This window comes from Synchytrium microbalum (genome assembly GCF_006535985.1).
Source record: "Synchytrium microbalum strain JEL517 chromosome Unknown SmJEL517_scf0005, whole genome shotgun sequence".
Lineage (NCBI taxonomy): Eukaryota > Fungi > Chytridiomycota > Chytridiomycetes > Synchytriales > Synchytriaceae > Synchytrium > Synchytrium microbalum.
In genome coordinates, this window is record NW_022158354.1 from 573484 (window position 1) to 588793 (window position 15310).

Genomic DNA, 15310 nt, shown 5'->3' on the forward strand with positions numbered 1-15310 from the left:
ATTATCACATACAGTATAGCTGAAGCATGGAAATATTAGCCCTTTAAATACTTTAAATAACATGTTTTGACATGATATGACGTGGCAGTGCTGAAATTCGTTTGATCTGCCTGTTCGGATAAAATGAAGATAGCGTGGATGTTAACATTGCCACTCCTTATCGCCATATAATCACACTCCTAAATCCTAAATGTTCTACCGTCTTCACCCACAACAACCCATCCCGACATTGAACAAACAGTTCACACCGTCTGTCAAAACGATGAAGGAAACAACAGAGCGAGATGAGCTCTTTCCCACGCCGCCGCCATCATTGGGCGCTGACGAAAACGACGAAGCAGCCATGCAGTCCGATAGCCCATTGTTGGTTCAAGGAAAAGTCGAGCAGCCTGCATTGAGATCAGTCTACCTATGTTACCTTTACATGCTAGGAGCTGCTGTATCTTTCGTAAGTGTATATCAGTGGCTAGATCATTCCTCTTCTATTGTTTTTTTGCGTTGTGTGGATTGAAAGCTTGAAGCATCAATGAGTTTGAGGAGAAATCTTTTCAACATGTTGAAACATGGACGCCCTGAGCTGATCGAGCCTGGCAATCTGTTGATTTACTGGTTGATATCTATAATGCTTTGCTCAAATCGCTATGGCGACGGGATCTAACCAGCAGTCAAACCTTACAATCTGTTGGCTTGTTGGTTGAGATCTCGCAAGTCCTTGTGTGAATGGCCATAACTAACAGTTCGCTACAATTTTAGTGGGTGATGAATGGTAGTGCCAAGGAACTCTCCCGATCATACGACATGGCTGCAACAGAAATAGGTCTGATCCGCTCACTAATGTCACTGCCCGCATCTGTAATACTACTCTGGTCATCAAATCTCTCAATCCTTGGCCCCAAGACCATATGGCTTCACGGAGGGCTACGAGGATTATTCGCATTCGGTGCTCTCGTATGCACGTTCTTCACGGTTTCCAAACTATCGATGGGAGATGCCATAACGCTTAGCTTCACGTCGCCCGTCTTCTCTATCTTTTTGGGAGCTCTGATACTCAAGGAAGCTATAAAACCCATTGATATATTGATTACGCTGATTAGTTTGACGGGTTGTACGTTGGTAGCGCATCCTGAAGTCATCTTCAAGCCGTTGCCGTCTGAAGGGGAAGATAATAGCTGGAGGCCGATTGCTATTGGTGTTGGATTTCTTGGAGCGCTCTGTCAATCCTTGTCTTTCATCACAGGTGAAGCATCGGATGGACCGGGTTTGTTTTTTGCGTTTGACGCCGTACTAACAATTCAATACGAATAGTTCGCCAGGTGATGCTCTTCGCAAAACCTCATCCTATGCAACTATTATTACATTTATCAGTAGCGTCCCTACCACTGGCTTTCATATTTAGTTTGATTGAAGAGAAGCCTTGGGTAATTCCAACGGCATGGTTTGCTTACGTTCTGATTGGATTGGTTGGAATTGGAGGAGTATTCGGCCAGGTGATGCTTGCTATAGGGCTGGGTGGAGATGCTCACGTTGCCGGCGCGAACAGTAAGCACAATCAAGTTGCGACATGACTAGAGGGAATTTACATACTCACGCTTAAAACTACAGATATTATGTACTTCCAAGTAGTTTTGGCGTACGTTGCAGACTTTCTAATCTGGCATTCTATTCCCAATATCGACTCGAGTATCGGTGCAAGTCTGGTATTGTTGTGTGGTATTATTGGGTTTGTTAGCTCGAGATGGAAACAACAGCCGACTGTGAGACAACCTGATTTGGAAGAGGACTCGGAGGAAATTGTTGATCATGTCGATGAAGTGCGACGGTAAAAGGTAAACTGGATTCTGATTACTTGTATCTTTGAGTCAGGTGCTAAACCGTCTTTTTCTTTGTGAGTTGTAGAGTTGGAGCGTTGAGAGTCTCAGTTTTGATGTCCTTTTCACACATATGAGGTGCTTCATTATTTAGCCCCATGTAGCATAAATTATCCCATAACGTATTATCTCTGTACACATTTGATATCCTCATTTCAAAACGTAGAAAACATAAATGGTCGAACTAGGCGCACTTGTTTATTTATGTTCCAAGTAGTTTAACGTGAAGATGACATCCCTCTACAGGTGAGCGGCTGGAGCTACCATTGGAGACTTTCGAGCTAGACCACCATACAAATCCAACATGCGTTCTCGCCAGTTGTATATGGGATCCTTGGGATCCTTCTCAAGTAACTGGAAGTCACTTACACATCTCGCCCACTGGAAACCAGCAAATACGATGTAATCTGCGACAAAATAAACATGAAAACGTGAGCGACAAAGACAGCACAAAAAATCATAGACGAACCAATCCCATACCACTATAGTTTGGAGTCTTGCCACCAATAAAAGGCTGCTCACGCAACAAATCTTTGATAGGTCTCAAGGTAGCCCTCCAAGCCTTAACACGATCCCCACGTCCTTTTTCAATATCCTCAAGAGTCTTTTTAAACAGCTTTTCACGCCCAGTTCTGAAAAATTCTGCGTCCTTGGCATTAATACACTTCCATACATCTAATACAATGAAGGTGACGATCTGGTTGATTCCAGTGACTTCCCACCACTTCTGGACAAAGTATACACCGTTTTTGCCCGAATTACTACCAAAGAGGGATGGCTTGTCTGGGTATTGGGATTCCAAGTACTCTGCGATTTTCCAAGAGTCGGAGACAACCTTGTCACCATTGTTGGGGTCAACGATTACGGGAACAAGGCCTTGTTTGCTGAATGCAATCATCTGCTTGTCTGTGAACGAGAGTTTGGAATTGGAAACGCAGTTAGCGAAATTGTTGACGAGTAAACGAGAATTGAATGATTGATTCCAAATTCGACATTGTTGACGATTAAGCCAAGAATTGAACGACTGATTCAAGATTCATGAAGCTCAAAACCCAATTCGTTTAACGTCATCATGTGTGAAATCAGCTGAAAACACGTTGTGTTCCCTCGCGCAGATGTATGCAATGTACCTGTGAATCCCCATGCAATTGTCTTGTAGGGAAGACCTTTATGCTCTAAAGCTAGCTTGGTTCTCCTAGAATCAATGACCAAATTCAGTTCCTGGCGGATAGGATGCGAGATATTCGAATTATTACAAATAACGTGGTTTTTGTGCAAAGCTGCTTACCAAACATAAGGACTGAAGCGGATGGACGTGTCCTTGGCTGCCAAGTCATATAATATGATAGGTTTCATGATTTAAATGCTGGGTTCTGCGTCGTTTACTGTCGTTCGTAACTTTCGTATGCTATACTCGTTTGATATTTTTACAAGTTGAAGCCGCTCAATGCAATGCGATCAAACCCTATAGAAAAAATTGGACTATTTGAATTCCTGTGATCCTGAATACGTTCAATAAGCAGAACTACGTAACACATTTGACATCCTCATGCAGCCATATAGACGACATAAATGGCTAGAGGTGCAGCAGTTTCTTATTACGATCTAGTATTCTGAGAGAATTTGAAGTACACTTATAGATGAGCAGATGGAGTTACCGTTGGAGCCTTTCGAGCTAAACCACCATACAAGTCAAGCATGCGTTCTCTCCAGTTGTAGATGGGGTCCTTCGTGTCCTTTTCGAGAAGCTGGAAGTCACTGACACATCTCGCCCATTGGAACGCCGCAAATACAATGTAATCTGTGAACAAAAGATGTAAACCGTGTTAGTGACGTGGTTGAAAAAAAGATGCCTTGATAAACGCAGCTCATACTGACCACTATAGTTTGGCGTCTTGCCACCAATAAACGACTGTTCTCGCAGCAAGTCTTTCAGAGGTCTCAGCGTAGGCCTCCAAGCCTTAACACGATTCTCTCGTCCTTTTTCAACATCTTCCAGCGTCTTTTTCAAGAGCTTCTCACGACCAGCTCTGAAAAAAGCTGCATCTTTGTCACTAATGCATTTCCATACATCCACTATGACGTAGGTTCCAATGGGTCTGATACCATTATATTGCCACCATTTCTGAATGAAGAGCACACCATTCGTTCCCGCATCGCCACCAAAGAGAGATGGTTTGTCGGGATATTGTGATTCCAAGTACTCTGCGATCTTCCAAGAGTCGGAAACTACCTTGTCGGAATTGTTGGGGTCAACAATTACAGGTACCAGATCTTGTTTGCTGAGTGCAATCAGTCGTGGTTTGTCTATACGAATTTGGAGGAATACAGTGAGCAAAATGCGGTTGATGAAATTATGATTAGAACTAAACACATTGGAAAAATCAAACGCACCAATGTGCTCATAGTGTGTTGTAATGCCCCCACGAAATATTTGTACCTGTGAATCCCGAAGATACTGTCTCGTAAGGGATTTGTTTATGCTCTAAAGCAAGTTTAGTTCTCCTACAATGAATGAAACGTCACAATTGAGCTCCTGGCCGACACAATTGCAGATGTTTGATCAAAAACGTGATTTTCGTTCAAGGGCTTACCACACGTAAGGACTGAAGCGAACAGAGGTGTCCTTTGCACAAAGATCATACAGAATAATAGGTTTCATGCTTTAAATGAATGTTTGAGTGTGGTTTTGCTACTTCAGCCTATAAACTAGCTTCGTCATTTGTGCGAGCGTTTCAACCGGTCTTTGACTAAACCCTGCCTGTATTGAACGATGATCTCCTCAGTAGAGCCCTGACTGGTGAGGTGTCGGGCCTGGTATTGGTTACAGACACGCTGCAGACTCCTGGATCAGGCGTGTTGGGATATCTATTGACGAGGGCCATTCGACAGGGAGAATGTGTTTGTCTCGTATCAATCGGTCCGTCAAGACCCTATTATTTAGGATTAAATAGACGATTGGTATGTTGATGCGATCTCTTTTGGATTGGTATTGTCGTTGGAGGTCCTGTAACCCACCGACATCAAATGCTAAAAAAAAAATGATACTTTCATTAAGGGATTGAATCTAGCAAATTTGGAGCTAGCTGGACATGTAAGATTCATTGACTACCTGCCAGTACTGGAATCTGCGAAACTCCAGCCCAGTATTGAAACCAACAAAAGACGGTCACTGCCAACAAGCAAGCCAAACATCCCAAGTAATGGATTCTGTTTGAGGATTTGACTGCATTACTGTATTGGGGAGTGTCTGTTAAAGAGGTTGTAAGACTCGTGGTGCATTTCCTCTCTTTGGTCTCAGAGGTATAGTGCAGCAAAAAAAGCTAGTGTGTACGCTTGAAGACGTCTCATTGTCATCAACCTTGCAACTGTTAGGCACAGGGATGCGTAGCTGCTACAATACATAATGAAGATGTGGAAGATGTCGAAGCTCAGACTCTCCTCAAACTTTTAGCACCCATGTCTCAAACCAAGTATCGAATACGATGTTGAGTAGTGGTGCTACTCAAGGTATTGATGGCCAGGTACGTTTGTGCCATCAATCGAAATTATCTGAGAATGATATCTAAAGTACCTTGATTTAGCTGGATGTGATCTCTGGGCCAAGGAGTCGAGAACGACCTATAATACGAGAACTACTTTACAAGCTGAATGATTCAGGACCTACAATCTTTCCACGTGGACTATCTCATAGTGCTATGTAGGTGTCATTTTAAGATATTTAGGAGTGGCATTTGTATATAGAGTCAAAAATTTACGTAAACAGGAGGTTGGCATTAAGATTTAGCATATCAATTTTAGCTGCCATATATTTGGCAGAGATCAAGACGGCTATGCGTCCAATGATTGATAAAGATAGAATATAGATGCAATATGTGGTGGTGGTGGTAAAAGATCAAGAAAGAACGAGCAGCAAAAGGAACAATGTGCGGTACCTCTCTTGCAAGAGAATGGAGTCTTGAGTCGTACGAATGGCACGTTAATCCCGACTTTAGACGCGTCCAACTATTCACTTGTTGCTTGTTGGGTACGTAATCCTACAAAGCACCCTGTGCAGACTTCACCTCAACTTCACTTCGTAAAAGATTCGTTGGTGTGATTCCTTACAGGCAAATAAGGACACCAGAGTAGTGGAAGAGTAGTGTCCTTATTTATATTGTATTAACTAAGTAGTTTGCATCATTGCATTCTTTATATCTCATGTAAGCATGAAGCTTTGGAGATTTGTTTTTCAAATGTTTTGCAAATTGCAGTTTATTGGAAGCCGAAGAGGATATCTAACTAGTCTACTTTTCACATTAGAATTGTCTTTTATATTTGGTGATATTCGCCTCATATCATCTCAATTTGCCACTTGAGTCATCATCATCAACATTCAACAAAGCCGTAACTGGAGCTAGACATTGTCATGCAAACATCAGGAAGAACTGTCGTATTGCAATCATCTCAGGCTGTATCTAACACAGATGGATCACAGGGTGGTGATACATCATCAACCGACATCGAACTTCCAAGTCATCCATCACTATATACTCTTCCACATCAACATCCCAACAATCGAGACCCATGGAATCGTCCTGATGTAACAATCGGAAGAGGCCCATCGGATCTTCGAAATGCTTCTCGAACCATCGGTCGTCAGAAGACACTCACTCGCAACAATACCACAACAAACAGACGTCTCAGACCTATGATGAGAAGTGAAAATGATGCACCGCCTATGGCACGATCTGGTGCAACTAGTAGTCGTAAAGCATCACCTCTATCTAGACAACCAACAGGTCGTAAAGATAATCAACGAAGCTGGTGGACCATTACGTCTCTGATCATGACGTGTCTATGCCCATCCCCTTTGCTTCGAGCCATGGGTTTGAAGACAAAGCAAGTCGAACAGGCATGGCGTGAAAAAGTGGCTCTATGTATGATCATATTTTTACTTTGCGTGACTGCCGCATTCTTGACATTTGGTCTACGACGAACCTTGTGTCCTCCAGGAGCAGAGCCCACTTCTCGCTTCAATCAAACCTTCGACACCTTTCCAAAACCACTTGTATTCTTCCCTAATTATATCATCGCATTTGGTTTATTGTATGACTATGATACTCTTGCCAATGAGTTGGCTTTCAAACAAGGTGTCTTCTTGACTGACAATTGGAGGTACATATCACGTTTCTTTGGTCGTATTTGGTGATCAAGCATAAAGCAAAACGATTCAAGCTAACATTTGTCTCTCCTCCCTTTATAGGGGTGCTGATCTTACCGCTCTCTTCGCGCCACGTGTCGATGCTTGTAATGCCTTTACATCACTATCTTACAATTGCACGATCGCTGATCCAAAAGGACTTGGCCCTGCAATTCCATCTTCAGGAGGATCATGTCCACCAGCAAGCCTCTTGGCTCCTTTGAAGTCTGATTATCGTCTCTGTAAGTAGTAGGTCCTGTTAATGCCATTTTTTCTCGTTTTCCTCCTTGACATCTTACAGATTTCCACAATTCAATAATAGTTTTCGACTGGGACGATGTCGCTCAAGGCATTGCAGATCCTGATAAACTCACCGTCTTCAATGGTATAGTCCTGAACCTGACCCAATACCAAGTCAACCCTCGAGGTCAATTTTTCTCCAACCTTACTGGTGTCATGAGAAGGCTTGAGTCTGCAGTAGGACGTGACGGTAAATGCGTCGAATATCTTGGAAATGCACTGTTTGTTCAACCGTTGCGGGTAACATAGGTACCAAACTATTCTATCAGTCTCAATCCCAATTAAGAGCCACAAATTGCCTACAGCAACAATTTGTCTCTGGCTTTGTCGACAAAGATACCATTGGTTGCTTTGCCGCTTCAATGATTGTCGCCATGTCTGTTGGGGTCATAGGTGGGTGGTCGTTTCAGCCAAATGAACAGCGAGGGTGATCTAAACTAATATTACATCTTTGCAACTTCATTCAGGAATGATTGTCTTCATCAAGTTTGTTATGGCCATTGCCTTTCATTGGGTTATCTCGCATGGTAAGTATCGAAATGAATCAATGGATTTAGACTGTATGTCTTTTTCGCTCTCTAACGTATGTCAACTTGATTAGCCTTGACCAGACCTCGTGTTCGCCGCTTCGGACCATTCTTTACGTCTCGATACACTACCGCCTCTACTCCAATCGTCTCGAAGAGTCCAGATCTCTCGAGCGATGGTAGCCTCAACAAGGATGAAGACGACTTTTACGTCTTTCTATTTGTCACATGCTATTCTGAGGGTGAAGAGGGCATTCGTGCTACTCTGAACTCATTGGCAGCAACAGACTATCCTGATCGTAGGAAGATGCTCTTTATTGTTTGTGATGGACAGATCCAAGGAGCTGGGAATGATAAATCTACTCCAGATATTGTTTTGACTATGATGGAAAGTGATCCTCGATTGGGTGTACCTCATCATCAATCTTATATCGCTATTGCTGAAGGAGAACGACAACACAATATGGCTCAAGCTGTGAGTACCTTTTAATGTATACTTTTTTAGTAATTTACTCCAAACTTCCTATTTACAATACTCACGGGCTTACTATTCATTATAGCATGGTGGATGGTATACGATTGATGGCCATCGAGTACCCATAATGGTCATCGTCAAGACTGGAACACCCAAGGAGAGAACTGGTCGCAAAGCTGGCAATCGTGGCAAAAGAGATTCTCAACTATTGTTTATGAATTTCTTGTCACGAACTCTACTCGATGATCGTATGACCCCTCTTGACTATGACATGTTTTGGAAGATTCATCATCTTTCACTTCATACTCCTCACAAATTTGAAGCAGTCTTGATGGTGGATGCAGACACATCAGTCAAAGCAGACTCTTTGACCCACTTGGTCAATGCCTTGCAAAATGATGTAGACATCATTGGCTTATGTGGCGAGACTCGTATCTCAAACAAGAGGCAATCATTCGTCACCTTGATCCAAGTTTTCGAATACTACATCTCGCATCACTTGGGCAAAGGCTTCGAATCTGTATTTGGAGGCGTCACTTGTCTTCCTGGATGCTTTTGTATGTATCGCATCAAAGCTCCTAAAGGACCAGAGGGATACTTTGTACCTCTCTTGGTCAATCCTGACATTGTAGAAGAATACTCTGAGAATGTCACAGATACTTTACACAAAAAGAATCTGCTCTTGTTGGGTGAAGATCGATTCTTGACCACACTGATTCTACGAAACTTCCCTAAACGAAAGATGGTGTTTGTGCCGCAAGCAGTAAGCTTTTGATTGTCATTGTTAAATCGTTCGCCTTGCTTGGATATGCTCCAACTAACTTTGTTTCCATTGAACTATAGATTTGCCATACACAAGTTCCCGAGACGTTTAGAGTGCTGTTGAGTCAACGTCGTCGCTGGATTAATAGTACTATACACAATCTCATGGAACTTGTACTTGTAAAGGAATTATGTGGTATCTTTTGTTTCTCTCTTCAATTCGTCGTGGCAGTAAGTTGCTTGACTTGTTCTCCGCCGATTCTCTTTGACCTTTTTTTCTCCACTCCACTCTTGGTACCTCACCTTCACATGATGGATTGACATGAATCGTCTCGTCACCTCAACGTTTTGTAGATGGAATTGTTGGGCACAGCAATAATGCCAATCGCTCTCATCTTCTTGTTTTCGCTGATCATATTGGCAGCAGCATTCAACCAATTTGATCCCATCACATTGATCATGTTGATAGTCATACTAGGACTACCAGCAATCCTCATTGTCATCACCACACGAAAACTCATCTATGTCGGGTACATGATGTTTTATCTATTAGCACTGCCAATATGGCAAGTAATCTTACCTATATACGCCTTCTTACACTTTGATGACTTCTCTTGGGGTGAAACTCGAAAGACCGAAGGAGATGATGGCAAAGGAGGTCATGATGCTGGTGAAGGAGAATTTGATTCGAGCCAAATTGTGCTCAAGAAGTGGGTTGAATGGGAAATATTCAGACGCACTGGTGAAAGTACTCCAACGAGTAAGATTTTTCCAGTTGAAGTACGTAAATTGCCTTTCTCTGCTGAACATTCTGTATAAGGTCGTTTGTATATCGCATTTGTCTCCTTTTTCAGACTGTATACTTTCTACGGCTCACTCTTACTTAAAACAAGTTGTAAATTGTTAAACAGAAAGATATGATGTGATATTTGTGCAAAAATAACACTAAAATTGAAAGATTGGTCTTGATTTTCTTGCTTTATGATCTGCATATCCTCAACTTTTCCTATTGGTTCAACTAGCTTGTCTGTCATGTCACCAACAATGGCATCAAGTGATGCAGTAGCTGACTGTTTCTGGCTCCAGACAGTCCACTGTAATAATTAATCTTCTGTGTTCTGACGATTTTGAGGAAAAAGAGAGTGAGACCAAAAGCGGAAACTTGCTCTAGCGAATAAGACCCACGAAGTCCTTAGGATAAACAAAATCGCTCCTGAATCTGAATGTAATCATGTAATCATTCCCCTTGGTTCGACTACCTTGTCTCAACTAGTAGTCAAATCTGGTACAGATGTGATATAGAGGCCACCAAGATGAGCGGAATATGAGCGTGTACGATCTTGGTTTGAAGACGTTTGTCAGTTGAGATTGCAAGCAAAGACAGCAACAAAAGTCGTTCAAATGGGAAAGTTAAAGCATGATTCACCACGTAAAACAGCTCTCTCTTCACCATATGGTATCTTGTTGGATAAAGCTGAATCGAAGCTGCCTCCCGACATACTAACTAGGACAGTATCTGAATTATCTCTTCCATCTTCGACTTTAAACTCTACATCACATCCTTGCTTAGTTGCAACGGGTTCCCAAGGCGCACACGCACGGTATATAGTTGCATGATTCACTCACCATCTAGATCACTTGCCATGTGATATTCGCATTGGCTCCATTGGCTGCTTTCACAGCTAGAGTCAATGCTCCCTCACCCTTCTCCTGGATTTGGTCATTCCTATGTTTGAGAAAATATTCTTTGAGTCGGATGGCCAAAAAAAAGTGCTAGGAGGACGTCTACATACCACAGTAGGGAAATCGGGATTTCTCGACCTACTACAAGTAGAATAGTAGCACATTCGCCAATTTCGCTCTGTCAGCACATCGGCAATGTAGTTCCTCAGGCGTAATAACAAATGGTGTCCAAAGGTTTAAAACGATTCGCCCCACACCGGTCATGACAGCATAATAAGGAGTGGTAGGGTTGATCTCACGAGCGATAAAAAGGGGGACAACGTGATAAATGCACGATTTCAGGTAATCGAGCTTTGTGCTGGTAAGCAGCAGGATTTGGTCACATCTTCACTGTATTCGACAGCCAGTTCTTCTACTGGACCACTAGATAATAGATGTTTTTGATATCCATTACTATACAGCTCCAAGGTTGTAATTATTACAGGTCTGAAATGAACCCGAAAAAGGTCAACACCAATAAGGGAATTACGTCGTTGACCAAGACTTGAACATAGCACAGCTGGAATGCATGTAAGAATCGTGTAATAATAGCCGTGAATGCCCTCGGATATGAGTATGGATGATCTTTATGGGAACACCGCTCAATTGGGATTCAAAAAGAGAAAGAAAAAACTTAAGACTTAAAGGAATAGCTAGTTGGTTTACAGCAGCTGGAGATCTCTTTTCATCATATTGTCCCTTGTCAACTTTAGCCTGAATTCGAAAGTACACCCTCACATATCACGTATGAGCTCTTGGATATCAAGAAACTGTATCCAGAGTTCATTGAGAATGCTGTCAGACAAATGCCAACCTACCAAAAAAGCGGAGCGTATCTACATTTCTATTCTGGCACGGTTGTTGCAAGTACTTAATCACTCTTATTCCCCTTCTTTCGAGAGTTCTAAATTTCAAAGCAGAGCAAAGACACTCACACCATCGTGGCCATCAACTTCTCCACAAAAGCTACATCTGGAACGATTTTAGCGACAAAAAAGACGATGATCCGATTGTTGGATGAAGATTATGTATTTCGTCTTTCACTCTCTAAAACAAAGGTGATAGGTTGTTTAAACAAGAAGGAAATGAAAGGGTTTGTGAAAATCAAATATCTAAAATGCTCGTAATGACTGTCTTGTTTTATGGCTTCCTGTATCCCAACTTGTTTGCTTGTGGTTCAAGTAACTTGTCTGTCATATCAGCGATAATAGCATCAAGCGATGCAGTAGCTGATTCTTTACTTGATCCAGACAATTCACTGTAATATTTGATCTTTGGTTCTGTGCCCTAATGTATTTGAGGGAAAAACTACTGTGAGAAAAACCGCGCTCTTGCAAGTATCAAACTCTACCCACCGAAGTTCTCAGAGTAATCACACAATCATTCTCTAATCTGAATGTTATCATCTGTGATGATGCCGAGCTTGGCAGTTTAGGTATATGATCACTTGTAGATGTGTCATATCCAACAGTCAGGTCTCGTACGGATGTGACTTTGAATCCACCGAGATGAGTTGGATATGAGTATGAATGATCCTGGTGTTAGAGACAAATGGTAAGAGAAAAAATGCTGCCAAGATGGAGAGGTACAGCTTGTTCTGCTTACAGGAGCAGGTGCTCTCTTCGCACCATATCGTATCTTGTCGAATATAGACTGAATGGTGGCTGCCTCATGACATATAAAGTAAGAGTTGTTGGAAACAAAGAAACCGTATCTAAATTTGGGGTAGGAGGTGTAAGCGACCTATACCATCGAACCAAAAAGTAACTCCAAACCATCGCTGAACACGTACCTCTGATACAGTTGCTGCAAGTAATCGTACACTCTCATTCCTTTCCTCGAGAGTTCTACAGCCAACTCTGCAACAACAGACAGAGCGCTAACACCATCCTTGTCGTGAACTATATCTCCCACCATGAAGCCTAGTTTGAGACGATGTTAGCACAGAACCCCGAAGGGGCAGGCCATAAATGATAACTGAATTACCTATAGCCTCTTCAAATGCAAACACCACATCATATCCTTGTTCAGACAGTGTTATAGCTCGATTACCCAGCCATTTGAAACCAGTTAATGTGTCCTAGTTGGGAGTTTTGGGAATGAGCGAATGCGAACAAAAATATTTGGACGAAGATGTGTCATGTACCTCAAAGTAGAAACCTTCCTTTTTGGCAACGACTTCCAGCATCTTGGATGATACTGTACTTGCCAACATGGCCGCTCCTTTGTCTAAACAAATGATAAATATGAAGGTTAAAGTAGTAATCGACAGAACTGAATAATTGCCAAGCCGACCTGATTTCTTTGAACTCTTTTGGTAATTCTCCCACACCCAACATCCCAAAATGGATCCAATTTCGTTTCCAGAGTATATGTGCCAGTCGGTGCTTTGAAAGGCGAATCATCTCGTGAGCAAACATATAAACAAACGCGTCTTGATATTTTTGCATTGTTTAACATTACATAACACCAACCTCGACAATTTTTCGGCGATTGCTAATCGATCAGCTAACGAACAAAGGGAGCAAAGTTAGAAACTGGAGAATCCGTGATTATGATGGCATCAGTCACTCACCATCTGGATCATTCGCTAATATGATTCTGGCATTGGCCGCATCAGCTGCTTTCATAGCCAGAGTCAAAGCACCTTTTCCTTCTTCTGGATTTGGGTATTCCTATGATTACGGCAATTTCTTTTGAGTCGGATTGCAAAAAAAGGGAGCGAAAACGCTAATCATACCACAGTAGGGAAATCAGGATTTGGCTCGACCTATTCTCGTAAACAGATTAGCACATTCATCAACTCAGTTCATCCCACATACCAACAGTGTACCTGCTCAGGCGTAATAACAAATGGCTTGTGTCCAAAAGCTTTAAACGACCTTTCAGCAAAAGGCCATCCAACACCATGCATGGCCGTATAACAAAAGGTCAAATCGGTGGTAGAGTTGGTATCACTAGGAACAAAAAAGAAATGTCTGAGGAAAGCCTTTCATACGAAACGATGTTTCTAACACAGTATGATTTTCTTACTGGTAGTATGATAATTTCTTCACATCTTCAAAGTATTCAACAGCCAGTTGTTCTGATGGGTCGCTAGATAACGGACTTGTTTGACATAATTCATAATCCCATGTCCAAGGCTGTAAGTGTTGAAGGATCATGTCTGCTATTCCAGTGTCGTGTGGAGGTATAATCTGATTCGAGAACAACTGTTAGCAAATATCTTTCTACACCAACAAGCTACTTTTGTCTTGTCAGTTTGTTTACCTGACAGGCATTTGACCAGTAACTGTTTGCAAAATGTAGGAAAAAGGGCGATGAGAGGTGAGAAATAGCAAAACAATCAGATGCGTCAATCGTGACACCTACACTTTGTAACCTATGGGCAAGTCCAGTTAGTGAACAGCTCCCTTCGTTCAACTATATATTCCAACTCACCGTTATCCTGTTTTGGGTTGTGCGAAGCCGTTATCATGATTCCAGCTGCAGCTTTCAGCTTTTTGACTCCATATGGCTAGTTTGAAAGCAAGCCCAAAAAGGTAAGAGGTCTTGCAGTGTGATGTTTCTTGACAAAGACTTAAACATACCACAAGTGGGGTGTGAGTGAGATTCTTGTAATAATATACTTTGATGCCCTTGGATATGAATACAGCTGCCGTCAACCTGATGTATGCTTATATGTCAGCTTTCGAAAGTTGGCGGTTCTCCGAAGGCAACAACACGTACTGGGCAAAGGATAAGGAATGGTGTCGATGGTCGTGTCCAACTACGACACCTTGTTTCGACACGTCAGGGTTGACTTTTAGCATATATTGACACAATCCCTATGTTTTGACAAAGCCGTCAGCCATGCCATAAGATTAGACGCACTAGCATATCAACTAACTTGAGTAGCTTGGATGACAGTTAAATCGTTCATCCTTGAGAAACCAGCACCCATGGCAGCTCGAAGCCCTTGAAAAACACGTTATCAGCTGAATGTCGGGATGTGGAGGAATACAGGCCAGTAGACAGATGATTACCGGCAGTTCCAAAAGCCATTCGTTCGGTCAGGAGAGAATCCAAATCCTTCCATGCCTTTTGGTTGACGAGTGCCTCGATTTCAGCTCTAGTGCTTGGATTCTGTGTGATTGTGTTGATGTTAGAAGCTTTGTCGATAGAAGATAGATGCACGCCGATCTTGCCTTGTCCAGAGATAGCCAATCAGCAGCCAGAAAGGACAGCTTCTCTACTGCTGCAGCTGAATACGACATTTTTTACTAGGTGTCGAGAGAGCAAGTTTTTTTCAACGGGAGCGAAATGGATGTCAACAGTTGGCAGTCTTTAAAAAGACAAGAAGAACGTGTTTTCTGGTCCGACTTCGCTGATATCGACCGAGAGAAAGAGTCAAATTGGTCCAATTGGTAGAAACGGCAAGCTTCAAACAGAGTAAATCGTTCAAGCTTGTTTTTTACAATGTCCTGAAGATAAA

The 15310-nt window shown here is 42.3% G+C and overlaps 6 protein-coding genes across 6 annotated transcripts; 3 read left to right on the forward strand and 3 right to left on the reverse strand.

The window, feature by feature from the left end:
* Positions 1-262: 262 nt before the first annotated feature.
* SmJEL517_g01563 (uncharacterized protein) lies at positions 263-1823 on the forward strand (the record flags this gene model as incomplete). The annotated part of the gene is made up of 4 exons (XM_031167491.1): positions 263-448; positions 754-1237; positions 1306-1539; positions 1603-1823. The coding sequence occupies 4 exons, from the start codon at positions 263-265 to the stop codon at positions 1821-1823; spliced, it is 1125 nt and encodes a 374-aa protein (XP_031026530.1).
* A 285-nt stretch (positions 1824-2108) lies between these two features.
* SmJEL517_g01564 (uncharacterized protein) lies at positions 2109-3224 on the reverse strand (the record flags this gene model as incomplete). The annotated part of the gene is made up of 4 exons (XM_031167492.1): positions 2109-2275; positions 2349-2774; positions 2999-3063; positions 3157-3224. The coding sequence occupies 4 exons, from the start codon at positions 3222-3224 to the stop codon at positions 2109-2111; spliced, it is 726 nt and encodes a 241-aa protein (XP_031026536.1).
* A 278-nt stretch (positions 3225-3502) lies between these two features.
* SmJEL517_g01565 (uncharacterized protein) lies at positions 3503-4530 on the reverse strand (the record flags this gene model as incomplete). The annotated part of the gene is made up of 4 exons (XM_031167493.1): positions 3503-3669; positions 3747-4175; positions 4309-4373; positions 4463-4530. 4 exons carry the CDS (start codon positions 4528-4530, stop codon positions 3503-3505), a joined length of 729 nt encoding a protein of 242 aa, XP_031026535.1.
* An 823-nt stretch (positions 4531-5353) lies between these two features.
* On the forward strand, positions 5354-5572 carry SmJEL517_g01566 (uncharacterized protein; the record flags this gene model as incomplete). Its single annotated transcript, XM_031167494.1, has 2 exons — positions 5354-5392; positions 5453-5572. The coding sequence occupies 2 exons, from the start codon at positions 5354-5356 to the stop codon at positions 5570-5572; spliced, it is 159 nt and encodes a 52-aa protein (XP_031026534.1).
* Positions 5573-6276: 704 nt separating this feature from the next.
* Positions 6277-9933, forward strand: SmJEL517_g01567 (chitin synthase; the record flags this gene model as incomplete). The annotated part of the gene is made up of 9 exons (XM_031167495.1): positions 6277-7025; positions 7114-7292; positions 7373-7540; positions 7600-7743; positions 7818-7877; positions 7952-8352; positions 8438-9115; positions 9196-9345; positions 9469-9933. The coding sequence occupies 9 exons, from the start codon at positions 6277-6279 to the stop codon at positions 9931-9933; spliced, it is 2994 nt and encodes a 997-aa protein (XP_031026533.1).
* Positions 9934-11976: 2043 nt separating this feature from the next.
* Positions 11977-15092, reverse strand: SmJEL517_g01568 (phosphoglucosamine mutase; the record flags this gene model as incomplete). Its single annotated transcript, XM_031167496.1, has 20 exons — positions 11977-12123; positions 12192-12371; positions 12442-12550; positions 12629-12758; positions 12823-12916; positions 12983-13065; positions 13132-13223; positions 13311-13344; positions 13412-13511; positions 13577-13606; positions 13670-13793; positions 13870-14033; positions 14107-14128; positions 14209-14218; positions 14278-14353; positions 14427-14502; positions 14566-14663; positions 14726-14793; positions 14862-14961; positions 15072-15092. 20 exons carry the CDS (start codon positions 15090-15092, stop codon positions 11977-11979), a joined length of 1758 nt encoding a protein of 585 aa, XP_031026538.1.
* Positions 15093-15310: the final 218 nt, after the last annotated feature.